This window comes from Penaeus monodon, chromosome 17 (genome assembly GCF_015228065.2).
Source record: "Penaeus monodon isolate SGIC_2016 chromosome 17, NSTDA_Pmon_1, whole genome shotgun sequence".
NCBI lineage: Eukaryota > Metazoa > Arthropoda > Malacostraca > Decapoda > Penaeidae > Penaeus > Penaeus monodon.
Window position 1 is genome coordinate 46,484,632 of NC_051402.1, and position 14,073 is coordinate 46,498,704.

At 35.9% G+C, this 14,073-nt stretch overlaps 2 protein-coding genes across 2 annotated transcripts in view; one reads left to right on the forward strand and one right to left on the reverse strand.

The window, feature by feature from the left end:
* Positions 1-218: 218 nt before the first annotated feature.
* LOC119583825 lies at positions 219-6,294 on the forward strand (the record flags this gene model as incomplete). Its single annotated transcript, XM_037932541.1, is given in 2 exon segments — positions 219-338; positions 821-6,294. Coding segments are annotated over 2 exon segments (2,810 nt in total), but the record flags the coding sequence as incomplete, so codon positions are not given.
* A 7,718-nt stretch (positions 6,295-14,012) lies between these two features.
* Positions 14,013-14,073, reverse strand: part of LOC119583947 (dickkopf-related protein 3-like) — an 807-nt gene continuing 746 nt past the window's right edge. The window contains exon 2 of the mRNA XM_037932656.1: positions 14,013-14,073. This exon is cut by the window's right edge and continues 448 nt beyond it. Within this exon, the coding sequence (XP_037788584.1) occupies positions 14,072-14,073 (2 nt within the window). The 3' untranslated portion in view covers positions 14,013-14,071.

The following is a 14,073-nucleotide window of genomic DNA, read 5'->3' on the forward strand; positions in this document are numbered from 1 at the left end:
AATGAGGCTACTTTCCTATAGCAAAATTGCTTATAACATGTCTATTTCTCAAACATCAGATATTTTTAAATTATAAGCTTTATGGTGGAGCTTACAAACTCAGCATGTCACAAATTAGTTGAACATACTGTAAAGCAAATGCATTTCTGATTGTGCTGTAGATTTGATAAAATGTTCTTCACCTGTAACGAGTCCACTATCCTGTCTGTATTTTACAGGTAGAATACGAGATCGGCTTGTGATACTCAACCCAGTTCAGAGAAAGGTTGAAAAGCAGAAGAAGAGCAAGATAAACAGAAGAATGAAAGCATGTTCTTTCTTGTGCATGCGAAAACCAGGTAGATAATAATGTTTTTTTTTTTTTTGTCCATTTGCTTCATAATTATCATAAGACTGAAGAAATGAAGTATATTTGGTAAGGGACTAAAGTGAAGGATCTCATAAATTCACCTTCTTGCAATGGTTAACCTTTTATTAAGTTACAGCTAGATCATCCCTCTCACTGGTGATGTCCAGTCATATCATGGTCTAAATTCTGCATACTAGTCATTTGTTAACTTGTTTGACCTGCTTTGGTCATGGAGGAGAAATAGACCCTTTAAAATAAGCATAAAGCCCCTTTTTAGCTGATACAGTCATTTATGCCTCTTTTAAGAGTGCAGAGGGCAGGGAAGAATTAGGTTTCCCACACTTCCAATTTTTCCCTTGAGCTACTACCTCTACATGCAACCATGTGCCAGGAGCTACCATCATGGGTGGGTTAAATTGGAGATATAAATATGTTACAACTCTAGAAATATCTAAACATTCTATTTTTCAGAACTATTAGAGGACCTGCTTCAAGGTAATGTAGACCTTGACACCTGGTTGGGAAAAGAAACTAATTGGAAGGAAGACGTGACATCAGTTCCAGCTGTTGAATCTGCAGCCAATGCAAATAATGTTATTGTCCCTGCAAGTTTAGTACCAGAAGTACATGAAGTACAAGAAACTGTAAATGCCTCTTCAGAGACACTTTTAGAGATTGATGAGAACAGACAAGGAGACATACCATGTAAACAGACTAACACATACAGTACAAAGAGTGACTCTCAAACCCATCTCACTAAAAAGAAAAATTCTAGCAGTGTTCCTTCTAAAGAAGAAAAGACTTTACCTATAAAATGTAAGCATGTGTGCCCACCCACAACAAACACCAATGTAGTTTTAAATGACACAGTTAAATCAGTTGCTAGTCAGAAAGGTAAAGACATGCTAAGAGTATCAAATACAGAGCTTGGAAGGCAGTCTGCGTCATTTGTACAAGATGTTAGTCAGAATGGTAAACCAACTGAAAACCACATATCAGAGGATATCACTCCAAATTGTGCTATCAATACTGACAGTGTTACCAAAATACAGAATTATTCAGATAAAGGCAGAGAAGGATGTCAAACTAAAGATAGTAATCATATTGCAGATGAGATCAGTAGCAACAGTGTTATCTTTTCTCAGACACAGGATAGTCAGTTACCAGTGATTACAGAAGTGGTATCCATTGCTGCAAGCAAAATGGATGAAATGTGCTCAGAAGAGGATAATAGAGAAAATGAAATGATAAAGGACATAAATACAGGAAAGCGACAAGAGAAAAAAAATGTAAATTTAAAAAGATGTCATGACTCTAGCCAAACAACTGTTAATTCAAAAAGTAAATCTCAAGCACGTCACCCAAAAAGAAGGAAAAATGTAGTAAATGAAATAGAAAATAATTTAAAACATTTTTGTAATGAAGTAGAAGATCCTCCAGTGAAAAAAAGGCCTGTTATGCCAGAATTATCAGGATGTATTAAAAACTGGCAAAAGGTGTTTCCATGGGTGACCTATTGCTCTGAAAAGCAGACATTTATCTGCGAGAATTGTAAATGGGGAAGCATGGACCCTGCTCAGTTTGAAGTGTTTGTATTATCTAAGCCAAGTAAAGTGTATCAGACAGCTAAAATATTGCGTTGCCATGATGAATCTCGGAAGCATAAGGAGTTCGTGATGAAGAAACTGCAGATACAAAAATTGTTAAGGATTGTTTATTCATTGGTAAAAGGTACTTTGAAGGAAGTTTCAGGACTGGAAGAATTAACAGAAAGGATAACAAATATAGAAGGAGGTGTATTTCCAGGGCCTCAAAGGTCTCCTGAAAAAGAATGTATAGTTTCATATATGGTGAAGCACATAGCAACTTGCTTGCAAAATAGACAACTGAAGGCTCTTGAAAGGTCACCATATTTTAGTGTACTTGCTTTTGAAAGGAATAGTCTTGCTATTATCAGATGGATTAACCAAAGTGGAGAGAGTGAAGAACATTTACTTTGTCTCAATAGACATCCACAAAAAAAGGAATTAACTGTAAAGCAGTATTTGGAGTGCAAAAATGTAGATCTTCAGAAAATGTCATTTTATGCAGACATCCCCCATATGAAAACCCTAGGATTGCTGGACAGACTTGCCTTGCCAGCTCGTTTACCTTCACTGAAAAAGTTTTTGTCCTGGTTAGAAGGCAAGAGTATTTTTAAAGATCTGTTTCATTATCTTGAAGCATTTACAAAGTTATGTAAAGCATCACAATTTAAGTTTGTCAATTTTCCTGAAACAGAGGAAGTGTTACAACTAGAGAAACCTTACAGTCATAATTGCATAAAAAGTGCAAATATTCTTAATTTTTTTTCAAAAAATAGTTTAAAGCTGAAAGAAATTGCTTATACAATATATGAAGAGACAGGTAGTTTAGAAGCTCTGGAATTTAGCACATTGGATCTAACACATATGGTTGCCTTCAAGATTGCAGAGGCAATATTTCCTAGGTTACATGCAATATTTTCCATAAAAGAGCACAGTCATGATTCCATTATGGAAATTACAGAATTGAGAAAAATTGTTGCATGTATGTTGAAGTGTATAGAAGGTCAGGAGGCTGAATATGTAACAATTTTGAGCATTCTGGACATATTTTTGTCATATGCACTTCTAAGTTTGCATTCACAAAAAGAAGAAACTGTGATTTTTTTTACAAAGAGATTACAACAGGTTACAACTTTTATATTGGAAAAAGTATTTGAGAGATTTATGAAGGAATTTACGGGAAAAAGCTGTGAATTGTTACAAGATATGCATGCAGTAAGAACATTACTAGGGAAAAAGAAAAGTTGTACTGTTGTTGAATTACTTGAAGCATTTGGGGCAAAGCCAGATTTGTGGGGTGATTACCCTAAACTTCATGAGGTTTATTTGAAAGTGAAAGTTTTGCCATTCATATCTGCTAAAGTAGAGCTTAGTATGTTTGATGTTGCATTGGCATATGGAACATTAACTAATAAGTTTACAAGAACCCTAGTGACGGCCATGGCATATATTTCCATTGAAGGACCTTCAGCTAAAGAAATAGATGAAGATTACATTGTGAGAGAATGGTCTAGTGAATGGAAAATGTGTTCTGAAAAAATATTAGGCTCAAGTGAAAGTTATGAACATAAATAGTGAATTTCAGTTTATGATCATGTGTGCAAGAAAGTTAGTACATTTCATCTTTGTAATTTTCTTTTCTACCAAAAGGTGTTCTGTTTTTTCTTCATGAAACATGCATATTCTAGTGTAATAGAATCTGTGACAGTTTGTTTGATTATATGTTTTTATTCAAGTTATTTTCTTTCTTTGATATTGTTAAATCTATTGACATTATCATTTTAAGCTTTAAGAAAGACTAAAAGCTGCCAAGTAAGGCTTAAAGGCTTATAATTTGACCCAACTTTGGGTCAAATTATAACTTTCCAGACAGGTCACGTGTAATAGTGTCATAACATATCACTTAGTCTGTAGGGGTATGGCAGTATGCGTGGTGACGTGCCAGAACACATGGAGCAGGAAGGTTCACTTGGTGTAGCGGACTCCTGCACCCAGTGTCTGGCCGTTGCCAGAAATCACCGGAGTTTATCATGCTCAGAGATTTCTGAGCGTGATCATTGGGTTAAAAAAAGAAAAGAAAGAAAGAAAAAAATGATATTGATTGATTTAATGGCCAACTTTATTTATGCTGTTGAATGTAATCAAGTTTCTGAAATGTTGCAAGAATATACTTCATTAAAGAAACAGTGGTAATTCATCTAAGAAATAGGAGTTATTCTTATCAACAAAAGTACTGCATATTGACAGATATATTGATAACTTAAACCATGGTTGGTGAGTGTATCACTTCTACGGTGTTACTGAATCCTCATTTCTCAGGCATTGGGCTGTAACCATTATGAAATGCACTTTTGTGTCCACATAGAAGACTATGTATGGGCATCTAAATATTTTACCCATGGTTTCCACATGTGATGACATCTATACAATGTGCTTGCCACTAACCTTCCAAACTTGTAAAGGAAACCTTATTTGGTAAGAGTGCATGCCATCATGGGCACAACCCTTTATGAGGACACAGATTTTTTTAAAACTGCCAAAGAATTGTTATGACAGTAGAAAGATTCTTAAATAAAAGCAGTGTAGAGGACAGTGATGAGAACAAAATTTTCTTTCTGAAATTCATTCCATGTGGAGGCATTTAAGTGACTGATATTTATATGCTTTTAGATCTAGAAAGTTTCTTGTTAGATTCTAACCATTCAGTCTCACCACAAAAAAAAAAAAAAAAAAAAAAAAAAATCTGTAAACTTTTTTAGTTATGTAATTAATTTTGGTAAAACTACTTACAGCTAAATAAGAGAAGTCTCCCTACAAGTGGTGTGCAGTTCCATTGTTCACCATGTATTCTATATAGAAATGAAGAAGCTCCTACTCTGTCTTCATATGTTGCAAAATCTTTTCTCTTCTCAGTATTCTTCAGTATTGCAATTTCTTCAATACTAAAGTAGGAATCTGAATACCATTTTATGATCACGTTGTCAGGAGAATTAAGCTCTTTCCACCACATGGTTCTAATTACAAAGTAGCTTTTTATAAACAATTAGTGGTGCTGTAAGGTCAAATAGCTTGTATAAATTGTTTATTAATCTTTGTTGAGTGTCTTCATACCATGAACCTTACTACACTAACAAGAACTTGCAGTTGATCTATGTGCTGTGATATATACTTCCACATTCATTACAAATGGAGTCATTAGGCATTTATGATACATTTTAATTAAATGAAGGGAGTATTTATCTTTGTATTATGTAAGTTAATTAACTTATTACTTTATCAGCAGAATAGTTTTCTTATTTTTTGGCTTCAGATTTTGTACATTTTGTTGATACTGTACATCAAATTTTGATGCTTTGTCTCTCCGTGGTTGCAAAAATTTCCAAAGTGCAGAGTTGATTCTAGTTGGTGTCATATCCTGTTGGTATTTTCTTTATTTTTTCTTTGAAACAAAGAAAATCATATAGCTTTGGAGTTCTGTGTAAAGGTGACTCTAGGAGTTTAGTTTTGGCCTTAACAACAGCTCTGGGTTGTCACAAGAATTCCATATTTGGCATCCTCTGAATCTTCAATGTTAAAGTTATTGTAACTTTGCAAATCTAGTCAGATCTGGGCCTAACCACTTGACACAAAAGGTTAATTTTAAACTTCTAAGAGACAGGAAAGTTGAGAGCTATGTATGCACATAGGATGGAATCGAAAATGTTATAAGTGGTAAAATTAGCATGTAAAATAATTTTTGACAGATTTTGCTCTGTGTAACACACACATGAATGTGACAAGAGTTGTAAAACATGTTCTTAGAGGGCTGCAGTTATACATGAGTATAGCAATGACTTAATTGTTCTTCAGGGTAAAGAGCAAGATGCATTGTCCAAGAATGATCAACAGATGTAGAAGACTGAGTGATCACCAAAGTAATTGAAGTCTTGCCAGTGAAAGCTGGTATGTCTCTAGTAGCACTACAGTTTACTTTGAAAGAGTGTGCTGACCTAGCCTGTTTTCATCAGGTTACACAGATTATCCTGACAACAGAGCACATTTGCTTGATGTTTTATGGCACACAGAATCACCTGGTTGTAACTGTGAAGGGACTGGCCTTTACCAATACTGGATTTTTTTTGGTCGATGTACAGATATTTTATGCATATTTCTTTTTTGTTTAATACTAAGTTATTTATTTCAGTGCTACACTATAAATAGGTTTCCCTTTTTGCATGACTACTTTTTCTTTCTATATCTCAATCTAGACGAATGGCTTTTTGCTGTATTTTATTTCCTTCCACTGTTCACACAGGAACAGTGTATAAATGCCTTCTACCAGCTGAGGTAATAGCTTAAAATATAAGGAAGAAATCTCTAGTATGATGGCCCATTTACCAATATTGAATATCATGATCTGTTCATAGAACATCCCTTTAATCTTGTTATTTTGTACATGAAAGTAGAATACAAGTAAATGAGCAAGATAAGAGGTATGGAAGAATATTTGTAAAAAATACAAATTATTTGGAGACTGCATTAAGTTTCTAAGGAGCATTAACCATTTCAGCGAAATAAGATTTCTCTTGTGAAAGCAGAGAAAGCAATATGTACTTCTTAAATGATGTGTAAATGATGAACAAAGACTCTTAATGCTCAGAACTATTTTTTTCATTTCCATAAATGAAGCAACACTACATAATCTTGTTATATTTTACCTAATGCTTCTGGGAATGAGTAATACTCTCAATAGTAATGATCTGTTAAATGTATTTACATGTAGATGGCTCTACAAATGCAGAGCCAACAAGGAGTCGTGTAGTAGACCTATGTGACCTTTCTGTGACTTTTCACGGAAATGTTTTTTTTTTTTTTTTTTCTAATGCCATTACACCAATGGTGCTGGGTAATTGCAGTGTCTACTATCATTTTCTTTTGTGAATTTTATTTGCACATAGTGTTCAGCCACAGTTAGTAAACCTTTATGTCCTCAGCTGATTTTCCCTTTCCTTGTATTTTGGGGAATTCTTTTTTATACTATTGATATTGATGTTGGTGACATCATGATTAGCAATGAAAAAGAAAGCCAATCTTTACAAAAATCAAAGAAAAAGGTAAACAGGTGAAATAGGTAGTACTAGTAATTGACTCCTTGTTGACTAAGCACATATATATGGAAAAACAATGGTTAAACTAAACTCACAGTTAGCTTGACATGTACTTAAGTGCCATCCCCACAACCATTAGGTAAATTGTTTATGAGTGCCACTGCCATGCATTAAAACAGGGATGTACATTTTTCCCAGTGATGATTTTGTGGCCTATATGTTGACTTTGCCTTATGAATGTATATAATTTTGTAGTTTAAGATTGTAGCAGCAGTTTGTTATCTCAAGTTAAGAATGACCTGAAGAAGATGCAATGCAGTTCAGATTATGTGATATCTAAAGAACAGTAGTATACTTTTTCTTAACGTTCAGAGATCTGTTCTTTCTTCTTTTCTTCCTATGTGGCAATTTTTTCCTCCTCCTCCTCTTTCTCCTCTTTTTCTTCTTCTTCTTCTTGCTCCTCCTCCTCCTCCTCCTCCTCCTCCTCCTCCTCCTCCTCCTCCTCCTCCTCCTCCTCCTCCTCCTCCTCCTCCTCCTCCTCCTCCTCCTCCTCCTCCTCCTCCTCCTTCTCCTCATCCTCATCCTCATCCTCATCCTCATCCTCATCCTCCTCATCCTCCTCATCCTCCTCATCCTCCTCCTCCTCCTCCTCCTCCTCCTCCTCCTCCTCCTCCTCTCTCTTCTCCTCCTCCTCTCTCTTCTCCTCCTCCTCTCTCTTCTCCTCCTCCTCCTCCTCCTCCTCCTCCTCCTCCTCCTCCTCCTCCTCCTCTTCCTCCTCCTCCTCCTCTTCCTCCTCCCCCTCCTCCTCTTCCCCCCCACCCCCTCCCCATAAAGAACAGTAACTTTCAGAGAACTGCTCTTTCTCCTTTTCTTCCTCTGTGGCATTTTTCCTCCCCTCCTCCTCCCTCTCCACCTTTCCTCCTCTTCCCCCACCCCCTCCCCCTCACATCTCTTCATCTTTCCTCATGGTATTATCATTCATTTCACCCTGCCATTAATTGGCTTTCACAGGAATATTTTTTTGACATCTATTTTTTTACATGAACTTAAAAGAAAAGATCATTCTCAAGGAGATATTTGGTTCCTCTTGCAAAAGTGTACTGTACATGTATAAAATATCTTTTGTGAAACACAGTTTTACAGAAAATATAATTTGTAAAAAAAAAAAAGGGTTTCATTTTCTCTCATCATTTGAATGAATATGGCTTGTGATACATGGCCCATATCTATTATTTTCTTAAATGAATTATGAAGACCGTTCTGTTATCTGTGCAATGAAATGCAGCACATTAAGGAATGAATATCACTGTGTGTGTGTAACAAGATGTTTCTTCCATTTCATTAAATTAGGATGTTCACCTGAATACTGTATTTTCTTTTATTATTATTATTAAAGACAAAGCACAATGATGTTGGTAATAATCAACTACGTGTACAACATAACTACAAATAATATTTTCCAAGGAAATATACATTGTCTTTCTTTTAAACATATTTTTTTTTTTTTTTTTTTTATTCCATCTCTATTTCAGATCAGTGAAGATACGGCAATGTAGAAACTTATTTTTCAGACAGAAATATGTTTAATAATAATAAAAAAATAGAAATGGAGATTAAAAAATATATATATATATATATATTATTTATCTAGAATCATATGAAACCTGTAAACAATTAGTCATTAGTCAAACGGATTAGTCATTATCTCAAACATCCACATTATTTTCACTTTTAGCAAGTTACTGTTGAAGGTATGGCATTACTCTGCACTAACAAAATGACTATTTACAACCAAATTTCTTAAATGCAGTAGTTTGAGTTTTAACTACAAGTAACTGGAGTTGTAGTTATAATTGTCAAGTTTCCATGAAATTCAAATATGAAGAAATTTATACAGAAAGAAGTGAATTAGCTGTTGCTAGCCACCTGTTTGGTAAGGGTCTCATATCAAACAGTATAAAATATATATATATATATATATATATATATATATATATATATATATATATATATATATATATATATATTAAAAGGTGTTAGACAGGGCGATACCATCTCACCAAAACTGTTTACAGCTTGTCTTGAGGAAATATTTAAAAAACTAGAGTGGAATGGAAAGGGTATCAAGATAGGAGATGAATATCTAAACAATCTAAGATTTGCAGATGATATTGTTCTCTTCAGTGAATCTGCAAATGAAATGCAGCAACTAATAAATGATCTGAATAGAGAAAGTCTGAAAATCGGACTTCGGATGAACAAGAAAAAGACTAAGATCATGTTCAATAGTAGAGTTCAGTTCGAACAGATACAAGTACAAGGCGAAGCGCTAGAGGTAGTGGACAAGTATATATACCTAAGACAACTCGTACAGACAAACACATCTAGTGAAGAGGAAACTAAGCGACACATCAGTCTAGGCTGGAGCGCCTTTGGCAGACACGATAGCATACTAAGAGGTTCTTTGCCATTATGTTTAAAAAGAAGTCTTAAACCAGTGTGTCCTACCAGTTATGACCTATGGATCAGAAACATGGACTACAACCAAATTACTGGAGAGGAAACTAATAAATGCCCAGAGTGGGATGGAGAGACTGATGCTGGAAATTAGCCCAAGAGATAGGATGAGGATGACGTGGATCAGGGAACAGACAAAAATAGAAGATATACTTGCGAGCCTCAAAAAGAAAAAATGGCAATGGGCAGGTCATATACATCGGAGACAGGATAACAGATGAACAAAGAATGTAACAGACTGAGTTATGACCTATGGATCAGAAACATGGACTACAACCAAATTACTGGAGAGGAAACTAATAAATGCCCAGAGTGGGATGGAGAGACTGATGCTGGAAATTAGCCCAAGAGATAGGATGAGGATGACGTGGATCAGGGAACAGACAAAAATAGAAGATATACTTGCGAGCCTCAAAAAGAAAAAATGGCAATGGGCAGGTCATATACATCGGAGACAGGATAACAGATGAACAAAGAATGTAACAGACTGAGTTATTGATAATATAAAGAGACCAAGGAACAGACCAATGACAAGATGGCGTGACGAAATACGAAATTTGGGGGGCGAGACTGGAAACAAAAAACACAAGACCAGACAAAGTTGGAAAAGATTGGGATAGGCCTACGTCCTGCAGTGGACTGACCCAGGCTGATGATGATGATATATATTATGAGAGCTTCTCTATTGAAAGTGTCAAAAAAAAAAAAAAAAAAAAAAAAAAAAAAAAAAAAAAAAAAAAACTATCATTGAAAGCAAATTGTAAATCTTCACCTTTAAGTAGCGGTTCTTCATGGTATGGAAAAACTTAAGTGGGAATCATAACTGGAGGGAACATGCTCAAGGATGAGTAGATATTATTATTATTATTATTATTATTATTATTATTATTATGTATATATATATATATATATATATATATATATATATTTTTTTTTTTTTTTTTTTTTTTTTTTTTTTTTTTTTTTTTTTTTTTTTACAAACAAACAATAACGTGGCAATTAAAGTTATCTAACTGTAAAAGCTACCACGTATAAAATATGTTTTTTTGTTTATCTCATGGGTTAAGATGATTTTCAAGTCCGATGAGAGGAACTACCCCAATGGAGATTATCAAAAATGCGTAAAGGTGTTTGCTTCTTGTTACTTTTATAGATAATTGAATTCCCAGTTTACGTTAGAGGAACCATCTGTACTGATTTAGTTTGTAGACAGTCTTTTTATATTGATTTTTAAAGTTATGCATTATTGGTTAGCTTTTGCATAGAAGAAGCTGTCCCATGATGGCATACCCCCAATTTTGTAGACAAAGGAACCTCTGTGAAAATCCACTTTTTAACAAAAATTAAATTAAATGGAGCATGTCTCGTTCTGTATTTTAAATTTTTGCAATTACTTTGGTGTATTTATTAGCAGAGATACTTTCACATATATATATATATATATGTATATATATATATATATATATATATATATATATATATATATATATATATATATATATATATGATTCAGATAACAGAATCCCTCTGGAGGTGGGTAGGCAGGGATTTTTATTTTATTTATTTATTTATTTGTTTATTTATTTTCTTTTTTTTTTGTTGAAGTTATGTGGTAAACTTGTCTCACTCTATACCCTTTTGTTCGATTTCTTGTAAAACCAAGTCTTATGTATACATTGTAAACATAGATTTCCAATCATAGATCTCTCTCTCTCTCTCTCTCTCTCTCTCTCTCTCTCTCTCTCTCTCTCTCTCCTCTCCCCTCTCTCCTCTCCTCTCTCTCTCTCCCTCTCTCTCCCTCTGTCTCCCTCTCTCTCTCCCTCTCTCTCTCCCTCCCTCCCTCCCTCCCTCTCTCTCTTTCTCTCTTCTCTCTCATTCTCTCTTTTCCTCTCTCTCCCTCCCTCCCTCCCTCCCTCCCTCTCCTCTCTCTCTCTCTCTCTCCGTACTCTCATCTCTCTCTCTCTCGTCTCTCTCTCTCTCCCTCGCTCGCTCTCCTCGCTCTCTCTCTCTTCTCCTCTCCTCGCTCTCTCCTTCCTCCTCCCTTCTCCTCCTCCTCCTCCTCCCTCATCTCTAATCTCTCATCTCCTCACACATCTCTCTTCTCCTCACTCCTCTCTCATCTCTCTCCTCTCATCTCATCTCATCTCACCCACCCTCCCTCCCTCCACTCCCTCACCTCCTCCACTCCCTCCTAATTGAAATATTGAAAAAATCACACCCCACAGCATTATTAATATCATACACTGCAGAATACATTACAACAGAGTCAATATTCAACAATCAACACACACCACCACTCACACACCACCTACCACTCCTCACCTACCACCACCACCTACTCACTCACTCACCTACTCACTCACTCACCTACTCACTCCTCACACACTCACACACTCACACACTCACACATCACACACCACACATCACACACACACACACACACACACACACACACACACACACACACACACACACACACACACACACACACACACACACACACACACACACACACACACACTCACACACACACACACTCACACACACACACACACACACACACACACACACACACACACACACACACACACAAACAACATACACACACACACACACACACACACACACACACACACACACACACACACACACACGCTGCGCGCGCGCGTGTGTATGTATATATATATATGTGTGTGTGTGTGTGTGTAGATATATAATTCAGAAGATGGAATTCGCACATCCGCGAACAAGTAAACTAGTAGATATTTTCCTTATTTTTCTTAGCGACAAATAATGTTCCAAAGACTCAGACTTGAGACAGCGGCTATATCAAGTCTTTTTGCAAGACCACATAGTAACCTTGGCGGCGGGGAGTCCCCCTACACATAATACTTGCTGACTGAAAAATAAATCCAAAAACAAAAGCAAAAAAAAAAAAAAATGTTTTCTTGATAGACTTTTTTGCCTTTGGTGCGAAAACCAAACTTGCATCCACCGCACATTCTTCCAAAAAAGCTTGCATGATATTCTGAATAATGATCGTCGACCGCGTAAAGTGGCCGCCCGAGTGTAGTCGAGTACTTCCGAACCCTTCTAACGCTGGCGGTCGGATCTGGAACCAAATTATTCGCGCCAAATTGTGTTAACCACCATTTTGAAAGCTTCGAGTTCCGTCGTCTTCTCTTCCAAACCATTTTTCATCGATTTTGTCGTGATATATTTACTCTACCCAGGAAAATTCAGCTGTAAAGGTTAGTTAACATGCAGAGATCAAGCAGATCATATACGTTTTGTATAATATCATGACTGATGCCAGATTTTGAACTGTCTTTGCCGCTGTGTGTGCGGACACAGTGTGTGTGCGCGAGCGTGTATTGAATGTACACATATAGTGTACGTAGTGTGGTATAAAGCAGTTTCGTGCATGTCGTCGCCTTTTGTGCACGTGATAGAAGGTAATTACGCTTTTTTCATGTTAAATCAAATAATTAAATGGAGCATGGGGGATAAATTTCACCTTTGATGTAGGTATTAAATTAAAACCAAAATTAATTTTTACCTACCTTAATGCTGTTGGGGTTTGGTTGTTTTTAAGGTCTCGACAAAGTTTCAAGGGCAGTTTTTGTTCTGAACTAGGTCTTTATGAGCTGAATCTACTGATTGTGGTTGATGGTGTTTGAACATAAATGGTGTTCATTGGCATTCCAGTTTAATGTCTGTACATGTCATTTTGTCAAAAAAAAAAAAAAAAAAAAAAAAAAGTTTTCTCAGTTAAAATTTTGGAATTCGATTGTCATTTTCTCCACACTGAATTTCCTCAGGTCGGTTGCATCGTTACCGTTCGGGAGAAAATTGAAAAGCCAGACCCTGAAGACGCGGGAAATTATGTGGATATCCCTAGGAAAACACATGGATTTTACGTGGGTTTTTAGTCCAATATCACATGAACAACTCGTACCAAAGATCTTGTGTAAAACACGTGTATTTTGCACGTGGATACCTCATGCAAATCTTGCCCACCATACCACGTGGCGCGTTTGTGCAAAAAGCCGTGGCTTTCACGTGAAAAAAGGCGTGTTTTCCACGGTCCACTGGTCATGTCATCTTTGTTATCAGGGTTATGTCCATCTCTCTACTTATATATACATATATATATATATATATATATATATATATATATATATATATATATATATATACACACATCTAAAATACATAATAAGTACCCGAGGTATTGCCGTGTCAAGACCCACAAAATACCAAGAATTAGAAAAAAAAGCACTGGCGACGTTTCCACCAGTCAGCCAGTGTTGACCATACTGCTTTTTTAGATCCACAAATATCATTAGTTTCCCATTCAGCTTCACCACTTAACTTTTATAATTAGGAAGGTAAATAAAGTCAGGCATACTGCATATAAAGGTACAAATGTGTATTAGATTATATAGAAGGGTACATCACTGACTAGAATGTATCTGGGTTAAGTGGATATAGAACGAAACGCGGGAGCACAATCAGCTCCTTCTGACATGTC